Source organism: Arvicola amphibius, chromosome 5 (assembly GCF_903992535.2).
Source record: "Arvicola amphibius chromosome 5, mArvAmp1.2, whole genome shotgun sequence".
In the NCBI taxonomy this organism is placed as follows: Eukaryota; Metazoa; Chordata; class Mammalia; order Rodentia; family Cricetidae; genus Arvicola; species Arvicola amphibius.
Genome location: NC_052051.1, coordinates 111,577,268 through 111,594,042, shown reverse-complemented (window position 1 = coordinate 111,594,042; position 16,775 = coordinate 111,577,268). Strand labels below are relative to the sequence as shown.

General features: G+C 40.4%; 1 protein-coding gene across 6 annotated transcripts in view; it reads left to right on the top strand.

Moving 5' to 3' along the window:
- Window positions 1-15,818, top strand: part of Fam13b (family with sequence similarity 13 member B) — a 56,206-nt gene extending 40,388 nt beyond the window's left edge. For 3 of the 6 annotated variants that reach the window (XM_038329658.2, XM_038329654.2, XM_038329653.2), the window contains 9 exons: window positions 548-677; window positions 1,230-1,311; window positions 3,982-4,211; window positions 6,665-6,748; window positions 6,979-7,074; window positions 9,398-9,481; window positions 9,574-9,737; window positions 11,648-11,749; window positions 13,686-15,818. In XM_038329658.2, the coding sequence (XP_038185586.1) occupies window positions 548-677; window positions 1,230-1,311; window positions 3,982-4,211; window positions 6,665-6,748; window positions 6,979-7,074; window positions 9,398-9,481; window positions 9,574-9,737; window positions 11,648-11,749; window positions 13,686-13,809 (1,096 nt within the window). In that variant the 3' untranslated portion in view covers window positions 13,810-15,818. The remainder of the gene's footprint in view (window positions 1-547; window positions 678-1,229; window positions 1,312-3,981; window positions 4,212-6,664; window positions 6,749-6,978; window positions 7,075-9,397; window positions 9,482-9,573; window positions 9,738-11,647; window positions 11,750-13,685) is intronic. The other 3 variants (XM_038329657.2, XM_038329656.2, XM_038329655.2) reach the window with 2 other exon arrangements.
- The last annotated feature ends 957 nt before the right edge of the window (window positions 15,819-16,775 follow it).

Sequence of the window (16,775 nt, the reverse complement as noted above, 5' to 3'; positions counted from 1 at the left end):
CTTGGTCATTTAAATACATCCCCCATCCTAATTTTAATTATGTGTATATATGTTTTTCTGCGTGTGGGTTTGTGTGTGTAAGTGCAGTGCCCACAGAGGCCAGAAGAGTCAGGTCCCCCAAGATTGGAATTACAGATGATCATAAGCTACTGAGAAGGTGCCAGGAACCGAACCTGGGATCTCTTGGAAGAGTTGCCAGTGCTCTTAACTGCTAATTCATCTCCTCTTGAGACGCATTTTGTTACCATATGTGATAGCTAACTTGTTTATTGACTGTCCTTTAGTATTAGGAGTTTAATTTCACTTAAAATTACTATTTTCATTACGGTATTACATGCTCATGCCACAGTGTTTATATGAAGACCGGAGGGAAAACTGCTGCATCTAGGCGCTGGCCCTTCCTTCACTTTTATGATGTCCTTACTAGTAATAGCAACACATCAGGACAATAAGTAATACCATTAATTATTGAAAATTACAATAAAAATTACAATAAAATTACACTTGAAAATTTAACACACCATGTTGGCCTGTTGTTTTAATTCAGAATTCGAAGGTCATCCTTTAGTTCAAAAGATGAAAAGAGAGAAGACAGAACACCATATCAGTTGGTCAAGAAACTTCAGAAAAAAATCAGACAATTTGAGGAGCAATTTGAAAGGGAAAGAAATAGCAAGGTAAGTTTGTCATGTGGCCTATAACAAGTTTAAATTCATACTACAGCCGAGAGAGGAGGGTCTTAGAACAGGTGCTCCAGCTCTCTGCTCAGAACATACCCGAGATCCTAGAGAAGCAGTAGTGGTCCTACACCCCTGCGAGCCAGCAGGTCCTCAGGTCTGGATTGCAGGGGCAGTGTTCTTGTTTTTATGTTTTCATGTGCAAACAACATTTTAGAATTTTTAAACTAAATTCTTTACATTAACAGATCAAAGTTCTGCTCTGATATAAACCACAAGTAACAAAAGGGGAGGGAGGGAATGAAGAAATTGTGTACTTCTAATGATTAGAACCTGTATGTCAGAAGTCTAATGCCTAGAAATGAAACACTACCTTCAAACCAGGCTCCTTCCAAGCTGTCTGACCAGGAAAAGCTTGATAACAGATTAAAGTGAAGTGAGTGAGAATTGAATGAAATTTATGTTACAGGAACCATAAAATACTATGAGGAGTAAATTAATGTAACTTTTGTGTATTACAAATGTCAGTGATCCTTCTCCATAACTTTGTAGCCCTCCTACAGTGACATTGCAGCCAATCCGAAGGTATTAAAATGGATGACAGAGCTTACAAAGTTACGGAAGCAAATTAAAGGTATAAGTGTGCATCTTGTGGAAAATCTGCATCTTAAAAGCATAATTCTATACAAAAAGTTGTTATAAATTTTGATAATTTTAAATCTTGGAACTGGTGTACACCTTTAATACCAGCATTTAGGAGGCAGAGGCAGGCAGATCTTTGAGTTCGAGGCCAGCCTGGTCTACAGAGCAAGTTAGTTCCATGACAGCCTGAGCTACACAGAGAAACCCTATCTTGAAAAACAAAACAAAATAAAAAATAATCTATTTTGGAGCTTTTTGGGGAAAAAATAGATTTTCTTTTATTTTTAAGGCCAGTAGTGCATATTAAGAAATGGGAATCTTTGTGCTGTGTTCTTTGTAATCTCTTGTCTTGTATGAGTATTATTACTCTTTTGAAAGATCCCTACATTACATTCATAGGTGCATTGATCCTATACAGTTTATCTAAAATATGTTCTAAATATCAAGTTGCTTTGGGTTTTGGTAGGTACTTCATTAAGATCTTTGTGCATGGGTGGGAAGTAAAATTTTAACTAAGCTAATATAACTAGGAGCTGGGAGTATTGCTCAGTGGTGGAGTACTTGCCTACTATGTGTGTGGCCCTGTGGTCCATCTCTAGTCCCTAGGCTTAGTGAATTTTTGAAACTATAAATATTAACTGCTAAGTTATAAATTTTTCCTAAGTCATAAATTATGCCACATATTTTATAGTATAGTGTTAATATAGTTAAGTTTTATTTAGTCTGTGTTTACTGAGTGTGCTTTAATAATTACCACTTCTTTAAAAGTTGCTTGTGTGAAGAAAGGGCTTACAATGTGGATCATTGCTTTGATTCATTTGAACTTAGTGAAATTTTTAATATCTAAGATTTAAGACACTGTTCCTACAGTTGTAGACTTTAGTCTTGTGGTTAAGGTCATTGTTTTGAACCCTTTTTTAAAAGGGTTATCTCTCTCTATAGTTCTAGTAAACATTTCCTTATTAGTTTTTTTAAATATTCATTTATTTATTATGTATACAATATTCTCTCTGCATGTATGCCTGAAGGCCAGAAGAGGGCACCAGACCTCATTACAGATGGTTGTGAGCCACCATGTGGTTGCTGGGAATTGAACTCAGGACCTTTGGAAGAGCAGGCAGCGCTCTTAACCACTGAGCCATCTCTCCAGCCCCCCATTTCCTTATTATTTAAACCACTTTCCAGCCATTAATTATTATATTAATTGACTAAGCAGCCTAATGCTCCAATTCTCTCCCACTGTTGCTGTCCTGTAGCCTGTCCTTTGCACACCACCAGAAGTATCTTTTAAAAAGTACTGTTACGTTTTTGTTATATTCTCCCACCTGGTTTCCCTTTCTAAGTCTAAACTCTATACCATAGCTTTTAAGAACTTGCACACACTGCCCTTTGTAGATTTTTATCTTGTTAATGTCTCATTTTCTGTTCTCCATCTTAGAAGAATTTAGGGCTTTTGACCAGGCTGTTGCTTCAATTGGGCACAAATGCTTTTTCCCCAAGTCTTCTGTGCTGGGTATAGTTGAATGTGGAATGTTCTATTCATTCCACGTTCAACCAGAATGACACCATTCAGAGAGGCCTTCTTTGTTTTTGTTTGTTTTGTTTTGTTTTTCCAGTAAGTAGCCCTTACTGTCCCAGAGCTCTGTAGACCTGGCTAGCCTCCCGAATGCTGGGATTAAAGGCATGTGCCACCACTGCCCAGTTAGAGAGACATTCTTTTCTTTGTTAAGCCTGTATTGTTCTTCCTCCACAAGGGATGCTCTTTAGCACTGTGACTCCCACTTTTATTTTTGTTGTGTGCAGTCTAGAGTTCAATGTCAAACACCTTTCTCAATAATTTTTTTTTTGAGACAGGATATCTCTGTGTAGCCCTGACTGACCTAGAACTCACTGCGTAGAACAGGCTGGCCTTGAACAGATATCCACCTGCCTTTGCCTCCCTAGTGCTGGAATTAAATGCGTATTGCCACTAAACCCAGCCCATGCTCAGATTCTTTAAGACAGGGTCTCTCATTGAACCTGGAGTTCACTGAATGGTTAGCCTGGCGAGGCAGTAAGCCTCAAGAGAGCCTCCCACATCTGCTTTTCCTGGGCTGGGTTATAGGTGCTGTGGATCTGAACTGAAGTCTTTAGGCTTGCCCAGCAAACACTTTCCCAACTGAACAATCTCCCCAGTCCTCTCTTATCTTCTTCATAGCACTTAGCAGTTGAAATAACTAAAACTATTAATAGAATTGTTTTTCCTTCCTTGAAAAACAGTATGTACACCATAAAAATGTGTTTTTTTTAAAAGAATCTCATTTCTTTTTTTAAACTTTATTAACTTTATTTCATGCGCATTGGTATAACGATGTCAGATTCTCTGGAACTGGAGTTACAGACAGCTGCAAGCTGCCTTGTGGGTGCTGGGAATTGAACCCGGGTCCTCTGGAGGAGCAGTCAGTGCTCTTAACCACTAAGCCATCTCACCAGCCCTAAAAATGTGTTTTGTTTACATCTCTTTGGTGCTTATAAAGGTATCATGCTTTGCAGTAGCCTACTTGTAAATATTATTTAAAGGGACAAGTAGGATAGTTCCCTTGCTGTGTGTACACTGCATGCTAAATGTGTGGCTTTGAAATGGATGTTACTGATTATTAATCATCTTATTTCTGAAATTTAGATGCAAAACACAAAAACTCTGATGGAGAATTTGTACCTCAGACACGTCCTCGGAGTAACACTCTTCCAAAAAGTTTTGGCTCTTCTCTAGACCATGAAGATGAGGAGAATGAAGGTGAGCCCAGAGTCATTCAGAAAGAGAAGAAGCCGTCTAAGGAAGCCACTCTTGAACTTATCACAAAAAGATTGAAGGAAAACCGTGCTGAGCGTCACCTTCCTGAGGATATCAAGGTAATGCTGAGCTATGGTCTCTGCTGGGGTGGGGAATAGGGGGACCTTTAAGAGTGCCTGAAACAAACTAACTAACTAGCAGCCTGACTTTCCACTCTTCAGATCTGCCACTTGAAAGTGTGCTTTTAAACCTGGAGTACTATGCATTGATGCATGCTGTAGATTGCTGGCAAGATACTGGTGTGTAGAGTCTAAAATGATTACTGATATGTGTGGATCCATGCTTCTCCATGTGCATGGAAGCCAAAGGCAGCCATCCGGTTAGGACTCTGTCTGCCTCGGTCCCTAAGACAAGATCCCATTGCACCTGTGAGCAGGCCCCATTACCCCACAAAGTCCTCTGTGAGGTGAGATTGCTGGGGAGTCTGTCTCGGGAACCTGACACACCGACAACAAAATACACCTCTCTGATGGTGTAGATATGTGAGTCTTGTTTCCCTGAACAGGGCTAAGTCAGTCAGTCAGTAATCATTCCTAAGAAATGTAATTCATGTAATCCTGTTAAGAATTAGATCATCTAGGTTTTTGCTGCTGGTTGTTTGTTTGTTGTTGTTTTTTTTTTGTTTTTGTTTTTTAAACAGGGTGTCATGTGGCCCTGGCTGGGCTCAATCTCACTATGTAGCTTGAACTCCTGATCCTCCTGCCTCCAATTCTCTAGTACTTGGATTACAGATATGGCCATCATGCCAGGCTTTTGAGTGGTATCTTTTCTTTTTATCTTTTTTTGTTTGGTTTACCCTCCTGCAGCTTTTTCTTTTCTGTTAGAACAGCAGTCTCCTCCTGCTGCAAGTGGTCTGGTCACATTAGCTTGGTTCAGATTTACAATCCTAGATTTAAAAGTTCAAACTTAGAAATGGAGTGACAGTTTTTATAGGTCTACACTCAGCTGTTGCCTACTGCATGAGGGGAGTCCCAAGTGTAATTTGTTATGGGGTGACTGTTTAGTGAATTGTTTGTGATTTGTAACTTCCTCTGGTAAGAGGCTGAGAACTGTTTGCTGTTCCTGGAAATATGTAGAATTTATTTGGTCTAGTTGAAGGGTATCTTGTGAAACATTGGTTTATTGAGATAATGGATGAGTCTGTGGAATAAAAGGAAAATTTGTATACAAACACGTGGGGAGTTTTGCCTGCTGTGCCATTCAGAATATTAAAAGATAAGATGGGTGTATTACACTGTAAAGAACATGTCAAGCCGGGCGGTGGTGGCGCACGCCTTTAATCCCAGCACTCGCGAGGCAGAGGCAGGCGGATCTCTGAGTTCGAGGTCAGCCTGGTCTACAAGAGCTAGTTCCAGGACAGGCTGTAGAAACTACAGGGAAACCCTGTCTCAAAAAACCAAAAAAAAAAAAAAAAAAAAAAAAAAAAGAACATGTCAGCCCATATAGAGGGAAACATGAGGTCATAGGACAGAGGTCTAAGGTTTCAGTTGGACCTTTTTGAGCTTTCAATAGGATCTTTACACTATATTCCTAAGGGGTTTCCTTAGAGACCTGGGGTTGTCTGTTTATGTGTTGAAATGTGTGTCTGCTTTCACTAGTCTTTTTCTTTGGTGTCTCATCTATCATCTATCTATCTGTCTGTCTGTCTGTCTGTCTGTCTGTCTGTCTATCTACCTACCTACCTACCTACCTATCGTCTGTCATATCATCCATCCATTTTTGTGCCAGTTGAGTCCAGGGACCCTTGCACAAGCTGCGCACATGTGCCACTGAGTTCCATCAGCAGTCCTTGTTTTTTGAGAAAGGCTCTCTCATTGTGTAGGCCACATTGACCTTAAATTCCTGACTCTCGTGCTTCTGCCTCTAGAATGTTGGGGTTATAGGCCTCTGACCACAGTGCCTTGCCTGTAGTCACTAGTCTTTTTTTTTTAAGTGTGTGAGCGAGTGAGTGAGTGTGTGTGTGAGCGGGTGCGGGTGCGCGTGCCACAGCGTACACAGGGAAGTCTTAAGGACAACGTCATGAGTTCTCTCCTTCCGCCATGTGCTCTGCAGATTGACTTTGGATTGACCTGAGGTCCTCAGGCTTGTGGGTCAAGTGCTTTTAAACATGCTGAGCCAGCTTTCTGTCCATATTTATGGTTTTGACAAAAAACTTTGAAACATAAAATGTCAAGCAATTATGAAAGTTTGCTGTGTGCTAGATAGGCACCATTACAAGTGCTTTCACATGGATGACTTTGGACCTTTGAGGAAGAATGGAGTATTTCTGATTTATAGATTGGGATATTAAACTCAAGGTGGCTAAGGTACCCAAACCGGCATTATTAATTTATGCAACATATAAATTAAGCCATAAAAATGTATTGATTGACTTACTACGGAGTTTGAATTGTATGGGAAACTAAAAAGTATAGCTGCACGTCCATAGCCAAAGAATGCATTAGCCAGTTCTGTTTTCTGACTACACTGTGGGAGTGAGGAGAATAATGACACCAGTTTTTCCCCATTCTAGAAAATGACAAAAGATCATTTGATAGAAGAGAAAACGTCTCTGCAGAAAAGCCTGCTTTACTATGAAAGTCAACACGGAAGGCCGGTAATTCCTCCCCGCTAAGACGATTTGCTTTCTCCCTCTCTAAGCAGTAGAGACCATGTTGGGGTCTGCACTCTTCAGTGCTTTTATCCAGCACTGTTCCCTAGAGTTGGGAGATCACCTACTAACTTAAAAATTAAATTTGGGGTGAGGGGATCATATTATTTGTTTTTGGTGTCTAGATTTCTAATAGTAAGGTTACTTTGCTTCACTTTTTTTTTTTTTGGCTTCAGGTGACCAGGGAAGAAAGGCACATTGTTAAGCCTCTCTATGATAGATACAGGCTTGTAAAACAGATGCTGACAAGAGCTAGCATTACTCCTGTCCTTGTAAGTAAATTAAACAAATGTTTGGTTTTGTTTTTAAAGACAGAATCTCACTTTGTAGCCCAAACTGGCTTGGAACTCACTAGTCCAATCAGGCAGGACTCTTCAGTTGCATAACCATAGGTATGCATGCCATGCCTAGCACGAGCATTTCTTTAGTTCATTTTGACAAAATATATTTAAGAAGAGAGATGAAACAAATTTTCATAATATTTTTGAGACATACATGGCCAAGGCTGAAAAGTTGTTGAGATGATGAATTTTAAAAAAATAGGAAATGCTTGTGACTATTTTCTCGGCACCTTAGTCAGCACTTACAGGCGTGTGGTATTAAATCCTGACAACCAGCACACGGTTAGAATATGGCGACACTGAGATCTAGGCGGGTCTTGTATGCAAATGTACCTGCGTAAATGGCAGAAGTGGTGCTTAGACGTTGTGCACCTCACCTAGCCTCTGCTTCAGTTCTAGTCATGGATACTTTTGTACTGACCACCATGGAGGTGTACCTCTAGCTGCATTACAATATCAATGGGTTTTAAACATTGATTTATGTAAATGTGTACCATGCTAAGAGTAGCGGTCAGAGGACAGATTTAGGGGATCAGTTCTCTCCTGCTATTCAGGTTTCCAGGGTTCATACTCAAGGTTTTTAAGCTTGGCAGTGAGTCTGAACCATCTTGCTGAGCCTATAAATGGGTTTTAAAGGAAGAACCTGATAATGCCAACTACCAGGTGTGTGGCACCCACTTTTAATCCTAGCACTAGAGGCAGGCAATCTGAGTTCAAGGCCAGCCTGGTCTACATAGGGAGTTCCAGGACAGCGAAGGCTACACAGAGACAGACCCTGTCTCAAAAAACAAAACTAAATTAATCAAACAATGCTAATTCACAGGGCCAGAGAGATAGTTCAGCAGGTAAAGGTGCTTGCCATCTGACCTGCTCTGCACACACATGCTGCGGCACATCCACATCTCTCACACATACATAACCACACTCAAAATTAATGGAATAAGATACTTTACATGATGCTTATCTGTATTAGTGTACACTAAAACAAAGAGAAAATAGCTTATTTAAAATGGGGTCTTGCTGTATTGTCTGAGGTTATTTTGAGTTGTGAGCGTATGTGCGTGATCTTTTGGCCTTAGCCATCTAAGTAGTTGGGACATTGAACATGCCAACTACTTAGATACAAGTCAGGACTACTCTTGGAGAATTGCAAGTTTGATGCTAGCTAGAGCAACTTAGCATAACCCAGTCTTAAAATGTTCTTAAAAGTGGAGTGCTGGAATGTTGTTAGTGGGCTAATGATTATCTTGCATGCTAGGATGAATAATATTTTAGGATTTGATTTAGTTTAGTTTTGCTTCTAAAGAAGAATCCGATGAGGTCCTGAGACTCCAAAATAAGATGCTTGAGCTGGGTTTGGTGGCACATGCCAGTAATGATACCATATGAAAGGGCTGAAGCAGGAGATTTATAATCCACATATTCAGTCTGTGCTACGTAGTGAAACTATGTCTCAGACAAAGGGCTGCACATCACACTGTGTGCTTGTGGATCTGCCAGGCTTTTCTGAACTATCAGTTAATACCCTTACTGTATCATGAAAGTAAAATGTAAGAAAAGCGAGTCTAGTAAAGAATTTTTTTAACATTTTAAAGATTGCTCTTAAGATTTTGAAAATAGTTTGTATATATTTTTTCTTCCTTCCTTCCTTCCTTCCTTCCTTCCTTCCTTCCTTCCTTCCTTCCTTCCTCTTTCTTTCTTTCCTTTCTTTCTTTCTTTTTTTTTTTTTTTTTTTTGAGACAGGGTTTCTCTATGTTGCTTTGGAACCTGTCCTGGAACTCATTCTTTTAGACCAGGCTGGCTTCGAACTCACAGAGATCCTCCTGCCTCTGCTTTCCTGGTGCTGGGATTAAAGGCGTGCGCCACTACCGCCCAGCTTGTATTTTTCATTTTTATTGAAAAAATTTTCAGACTATATTTTGATTGTTCATTCCCCTCACCTCCCAGTCCCTCTCCATTCTCCTAACCCCCAACTTCATGTTCTTGCTTTTTCAAAAAAAAGAAAAAAAGAAAAGAAAAACAACAAAAAACAAAAAGTAGTAGTAGTTGGGCAACGGAACCACACTCCACGTTTTGTGTGCTTCTGTTTTACTTTAGCAGTTTATTTTTTGGTTTTCCTGTTTTGAGTTTTGTTTGCTTGTTTTCTGGGGGGCTGCTGGGGACTGAGTGAGTCTGTTAATGTGTCATGAGACGAGTGTGAAGCAGCATTAACCTTTCAATCTGAACTGTAGAACTGGTGTTGCTGATTTTACAGGGATCTCCCTCCACAAAGCGCCGTGGTCAGATGTTACAGCCGATCATAGAAGGAGAAACAGCACATTTTTTTGAAGAAATCAAGGTAATTGTGTAGAAAAGTCATTTTTTAATTACATTGCTAACAGGAAAGTAGAAAGTCATGACCTAGATGGCTCTGCTTGGTCATCGTTTTAGGAAGAAGAGGAAGATGGTGTCAGTCTGTCCTCTGAGTTAAGTGACATCTTGAAAACAGCCATACACACACAGTCATCGTTGGAAAATTCAGAGTCTGATGCTGAAGAAAATCAAGAAAAACTGGCTCGGGATCTCCGCCTGTCAAGTACTCGGGCAGCTTCTATGTAAGTACTTGGGTTTGTGATTTTAGCTTATTTCATAATAAAACTTCCATATCAAGAATGCTTGGAAGAGCCGGGCGGTGGTGGCGCACGCCTTTAATCCCAGCACTCGGGAGGCAGAGGCAGGCGGATCTCTGTGAGTTCGAGGCCAGCCTGGTCTACAAGAGCTAGTTCCAGGACAGGCTCTAAAAAAGCTGCAGAGAAACCCTGTCTCGAAAAACCAAAAAAAAAAAAAAAAAGAAAAAAAGAAAAAAAAAAGAAAGAAAGAAAGAATGCTTGGAAGATAATTAAGAGATTATTAGAAATTGCTTTGTGAGATACTTTTATAAGTGTGATTTACAAATATAGATTGTAGTTCCCGTTGCCTTCCCTTTTGTGTGTGGAGGCTGCTGCTGGTGGTGCCATGGATGGAAGACAAACTGTATCCCCAGACCTCATTTTACCTCTGTTCTAAAATTGTGTGAGAGGTACCCTTTGCCCACTGCGTGGGTCTGGAGGTCAAAAGACAGCCTTAAGTGTTGGTTCTCACCCCTGCCTTGTGTCGTAATTTCTCTTGCTGTTTTGTGCTGTGTCTCCACATTGTATTGCCATAAGAGTGCTGGAATTAGAGATATGTGGCACCTTGTTTGGCTTTTTACATGGGGTTCAGGGATCCAAGTTCATGCATCAGGCTTATACATCAAGCCTGCTTTGTTGAGTCCATCTCCCTAGCCTATAGGTTCCTATTTCTTTATTAAATATTTCAATTTAAAAATGTACTCAACTTGTAACAGTTATAGGAACCAACTGAGAATTTGTTTTTTATTGGCCTGCTTATCTTTAGGTGGATTTATGACAGTGGTTCTCAACCCTTAATTCACCTTAAAATTAGGAAGGTTTGTGTGTGTGTGTGTGTGTGTGTGTGTGTGTGTGTGTGTGTGTATTCATGTGCACTTGTAAATCAGAAGACAAACTTGGATGTTGTTCTTTAAGAGCCATCCCCCTTTTTAAATAAGACTCTTGTTAGGTTTTTTTGTTGTTGTACTTTTTTAAAAAATTTCATTTTAATAATGTGTATATTTGTATGGATTTGTACACATTGTGATCTTCTTGATGTGGAGTTACAAGCTATTTTGAGCTGCCTACACATGGGTGCAAAAACCAAACTCAGGTCCTCTGCAAGAGCAGTAACTACTGAGCCATTTCTGCAACACACACTCATTTTTACTTATGGGTGCTTATGTGTATGGGTGCTTTGCTTGTGTGTATGTTTCTGTACCACGTGTGTGCCTGATGCTCCCCGAAGGGCAGGAGAGGGCTTCAGGTCTCTGGGACTAGAGTTATATACAGGTTTTTTGTTTGTTTGTTTGTTTGGTTTTTTTTTAAGATTTATTTATTTATTATGTATACAGTGTTCTGTCTGCGTGTATGCCTGCAGGCCAGAAGAGGGCACCAGATCTCATTATAGATGGTTGTGAGCCACCACGTGGTTGCTGGGAATTGAACTCAGGACCTCTGGAAGAGCAGGCAGTGCTCTTAACCTCTGAGCCATCTCTCCAGCCCCCATTATATACAGTTTTGAGCCACCATGTGGGTGCTCGGAATTGAACTAATCATTGCCCCACCCCCAACCCCTTTTTTGAAACAGTGCCTCTCATTGACCTTGGGCCAGGATCTTTCAAGAACTGGAATTATAGGTGCACACCATTGCACCCAGAGACTTTATGTGGGCCCTGAGATCAACTTCAGGTTCCTTGAGGGCTGTGTAGCAAGCACTTGAGCAGTTCCCACAGCCCTAGAACAGTTTTGTGATTTAATTTGTAGTGGAGTGTAGACATTGGTACAGCCTTAGCTGTAGGGAGGACTAGAAGCAGTGTTAATAGAATAAAGAAACTGTGTCCTTTAGTAATGCTTTGCTTCCATTTTAACTTTAGGCCTGAATTACTGGAACAGCTTTGGAAAGCAAGAGCTGAGAAAAAGAAACTACGTAAAACGTTACGGGAATTTGAAGAAGCATTTTATCAACAAAATGGAAGGTTTGTTAAACATTGTAGATGTTGACATCTTTCTCCTTTTACTCACAAAATGTATGTTAAGATAGTGGACTACATGGATTAAAACACAAGTACTGGTGCTGGCTGCAGCCAATGCTGCTGCCAGTTTGACCCCCAAGACCTACATAGGGGAAGAAAAGAATCAGCTCCTAAAGGGTCTTTTTTATCTCCACACGACACATGCACTCTCATGTTCCCACACACTAAGAAAAAGAATTACACATTGCTTATAGGATGTTAGCCCTGAAATAAGTTTTAACTCTAAGACTAGAGCTTGGTGCAAGAGCATTTGCGTAGCATGTGCAAAGCTCTGGGGTTTAATCCCCAGCACTGCAAAGACACAAAAAGAAAATTACGTATATTATTTTTATATTGTATAATTAAATACATATGTATGGGCATACACACATATACATATACATACACATATACATATACACGCACACACATAACTATGTAGACCAGTTCCACTGCTTCTGCCTCCTGGGATTAAAAGGTGCGCATCATCACTCCCAGCAATTTTATAACAGTCTTTTATGCTCTCAAGACCCGCTGTTATTAAAGTCAAGGAAAAGTCATAATTGGAGTAAGCATATCAAATATTTTAAGGTTTGTTTAAAGCCATTCTTGTTGGTTTGCAGTGCTGGAGCTCAAACCCATAAGGCAAGCATTCTATCACTGAGCAGTATTTCCAGCCCCCAATGATATATGATATGATATGATATGATATATATTAGTGACCTGTCTCTCTGAGATGACCTCATTATGTAGCCATTACTAGTCTGGAACTTGATATATAGACCAGGCTGGCCTGGAACTCAGAGATATGCCTTCCTCTGCTTCCAGAGTGCTGGGATTAAACACCATAGGCTCTGCAAGATAACCTTGTGCTGTGGAAACACAGTGAAGAGTGATAGAGCCAGGAGATAATTTTAGAGTTTCACATCTATATGGGTTATCAAGTATGATTTAAAAAATGTGAGTACTAGGAAATGGCTCAGTCAGTAAAGTGAACCTTCACTGCTATGAAGCCTGCTCTGTGGACCTGAGTCTGATCCTCAGAGCCCAAACCAGTTGGTGGGTATCTGATGCTGTATCGCTGGGACTCAATAGCCAGCTAGTGCTGTGGACGTTTGTTTAATAACGCAAAGGTGTGTGGCATTTGTTTAACTCTATGAAGCTGTGCTACTTTGCCTGTCTAAAACACCTGATTGGTCTCACAAAGAGTTGAATGGCCAATAGCAAGGTAGGAGAAAGGGCAGGCAGGGCTGGCAGGCAGAGAGAATGAATAGAAGGAGAACTCTGGAAGAGGAAGAAGGAATGAGAAGAGGAGGAGGACTCGAGGCCAGCCACCCAGCTACACAGCAAGCCTCAGAAGAAAGATGCAGAAATAAAGGTAAAAGCCTAAGAGGCTAAAGATAGATGGGATAATTTAAGACAAGCTAAGGCCAAGCATTTATAAATAATAAGATCCTGTGTGTGATTTATTTGGAAGCTAGGTGGCAGATTCCTCTCCTCCCACCCCCAAGAGTAAAGAGTAAAAACAACCACTAGCAAGCTAGCTTCAGGCAATAGGAAAAAAACAAGGTGGGTAAGACACCCAAGTAAGACACCTCTGGCTCATGCACACACATATGTACAACATATGTATCCACAAAAATGTGTAAGAAAATCTAAGAGCTATAAAGGCATTTTCCATGCAATTCCTTTATATTGAAAGAAAACAAATTATATTTGAGGTGATGGATGCTGAAGTACCCACTAATGGAGTGGTTAACTCAATATGTAAGATGACTCGTGATAGCTGGGCAGTGGTGGCACATGCCTGTAGTCCCAGTACCAGCTTTATTTTACCCTAAATTTGTAATATTACGCTCCATACTAGGACAACTTTTAAGTCAGATTTTATCTTCCCTAGGAATGCCCAGAAAGAGGATCGCGTCCCAGTGCTTGAGGAATATAAAGAGTACAAGAAAATTAAAGCCAAGCTTAGACTTCTGGAAGTTCTTATCAGCAAACAAGACTCTTCAAAATCCATATAAAATATGTTCCCTGAAAATTGACATCATAAAGTCAGTTGTGTTCTTTGAAGGTTCATCATGTGTACTTGGCTTGCACTTGAGTTCACTCTGTCAGGCTCTCAGAGACCCCTCCCCTTTGTACTTGTCTGTGGTTCAGTAGGGAGAGGAAGGCTGCTCCACATACCGCAGACTCCTCCACACTTAGCAGATATGCAGATCCCTCACTGTTTACCATAGATACAGCTATTAGCAAAAGACAAGAATTTTATTCTTTTCACTTGAAGAACTTTGGAAATACAAAGCTTTTCTTGTTTACTGTTTTGTTTTTTCATTACTGAAGAAAATTGAGAGGAAAATCTTCACACTGAATTCTTCGGTTGCCTTTTTCTTACAGAATGACTGAAAATGTAAAAGAAAAGCCTATAAATGAGACATATGCAACTGTATTCTGTTTTTCCTAGAAAACCAAACTGAATTTTGAAATCCTAGTGTGGAGCACCTTTTTGTGTAATTCCCAGAGTGACACCTGCACAGATAGGTACTTAGCCAGAGTTTGCAAATCCGTGGTCTCACCTGAACGAAGATAACGTGGGTAGACCACAAAGCAGCCTTGCTTAGTCATTTGAAACATTGCACACATCCCTCAGCTGAATCACATCACATGCTGCCTACAGGACTTCAGTTACTGTCTCCCAGCAATGATGTGACTTGTCTGGATCAGATCCTGCGCTGTCCCCCCACCCATCTCCAGATAATGTGAGAAAATAGCCGTGCCAGTATGGAGGGACTTGGATGGTGCTCAGGTTTGTGTATTTTATCACATGGGCTTCAATTGGCACAAGAATGATTGCACCTAAGTAAATGTGTTCTTTACAAGGGCTATACCACTGCAGCTGTACATGTCCATTCAGGGGCTGCATCACCCTCTAAAGTGACCCCTCTCACCCGGCCGCTTACAGGATGTGTAGTGGTATGCCCCTTGTCACAGACTCTCCGCATCTCTTTTCCTTTGGCTTTGCATGGCTTTTCTTCAGGTACTCTGCTAATCATTTTTATGGAATAGTAACTTGTGTTAATAAAACAGATGTGGGTCAGGCTTTATCTGAGTGGATCATATCTCCCACCCCCCCGCCCCTGGTGCTCTTTTGAATTGATAAATGTTTCACTTTGCCCATGCTTTGCATGTAATGACTCATGCATGATTTTCTTAATATTAATAGTTTGTTTCATACAAATGGAATTTCACAACATCTTTAATAAGGTGAGGAAAGCATGAACCTCGAACTTCTGGCACTATTACCCAGTAAGAACGTGAGGTTGCTTGCTAATAAATAGTGTCCCCCTCTCATTCGTGTGTGCAATCCTTTTTCGGAGGAGAGGGAAACGCCCAGCGGTAGTGAGTGTGGAATTGGAAGATTTTTAAAAAGCACTAAATCCATCCTTGTTTGTGTGGTTCCTTTTGATATTGCTAGGTCATTCATAATGTAATTTTAGGAAAGTAATTAAGAATGCCAAAAAATGTGTCATTTGATTTGAGCCCATCATGTGGTGTACTTTTTAGTTTCTTTTGGTCTCCAGACAGGATTGCTACATGTAATTTTATGTGCACTGTATATTTTTATGAATGTTTTATTTTGTATACCACATGCAAAAATGTCCATGTGCACTATTTAAATGTTAAATAATATATTCCTTCTCTATAATGCTAAATCTATTTGAGTACAATATTTTTATAAGTCTGTAGCCTGACTGTCTTCACTGAGTTGCGCTGCGTCATGGTTTGGGCATTAGTAGTAGTTGGGCTGAGTAGTGAGGAGACGGCTCTGACCGCACTGTCGTGACTCACGGCTTAGTGGTGGTGGAGCTAGGCACCTGCGAGAGCTTTACTTTGGTACAAATAAAAATTATATCTATATAGAAATATTATATAGATATATATATATATATGTTCACCAGTATAATTACATTGCTGTGTTTGTTTGGCACTTCATTGTACAGACTTTTGTAATAAAAGGACTTTAATGTTCCAAGTCATTGTAAATGTATGATGTTTTTCTAGAAGGTTGTCTTAGGCTTATTTAAATCGCCCTACCCAGTGATGACGTAGAGGACATACTAAGGTTGCCCAGCAGGGAAAAGTCCATACTGCTTATCGGAGCTATTTAGGAGAATGGGCAAACTACCTTCACTGTCCCCGTCCGTCCCCCCCCCCCCCCCCCCCCCCCCACACACAGGGCTTCATGTATCTGGTCTTGAAATCGGTATGTAGCCAAGGACCTTTAACTCCTGCATGGTGTGATGTGCACCTATCGTCCCAACTGCTCCAGATACCACAGCAGAAAGGATCTCTTGAGCCCAGGAGTTCAAGGCTAGCCTGGGCGATTTTTTTGGGCTGGTGTATGTGTGTGTGTGTGTGGGGGGGGGTAGGTGTTCAACACAGGGTTTGTCTGTGTAGCCCTGGCTATCCTGAAACTCATTTTGTAGACCAGGCTGTCCTCTGCCTCTGCTTCCCAAGTGCTAAAATTAAAGGTGTGTGCTACCATTGCCCAGCATTCATGTTTTAAATATATACATTTATTCATGTTTTAAATATATACATTGAGCATTAATGTGCAAATTGAGTGCTGTGGTTGAATATGGCATTGCTTTGACCCACAGGACAGAACATACGGCTATTCTGGAGGGACTTATATAGCTTAGGAAAGTAACATTTTCCTCCAGTTTCTAAAGTACTAGTAATACACAACTTTCCAACAAGAAGGCTCTCAAAGGTCCCTTGTCTGTAATTTCCAAACAATTTACGGCCTTAATATGCCATCCTTTTTATTTTTAGGAAACTTGAAATACTGTTATTTAGAAACCAGATGAAATCTGCATTTGAAAGTGGTAGTGGAATTTCTGTGTTTAGCTACAGAATTGTTGTATATGACTTTTTCTAGGCATTTTGGAGTCTAGAATGGAGATTATTTTATGTATGTTGTTCATAC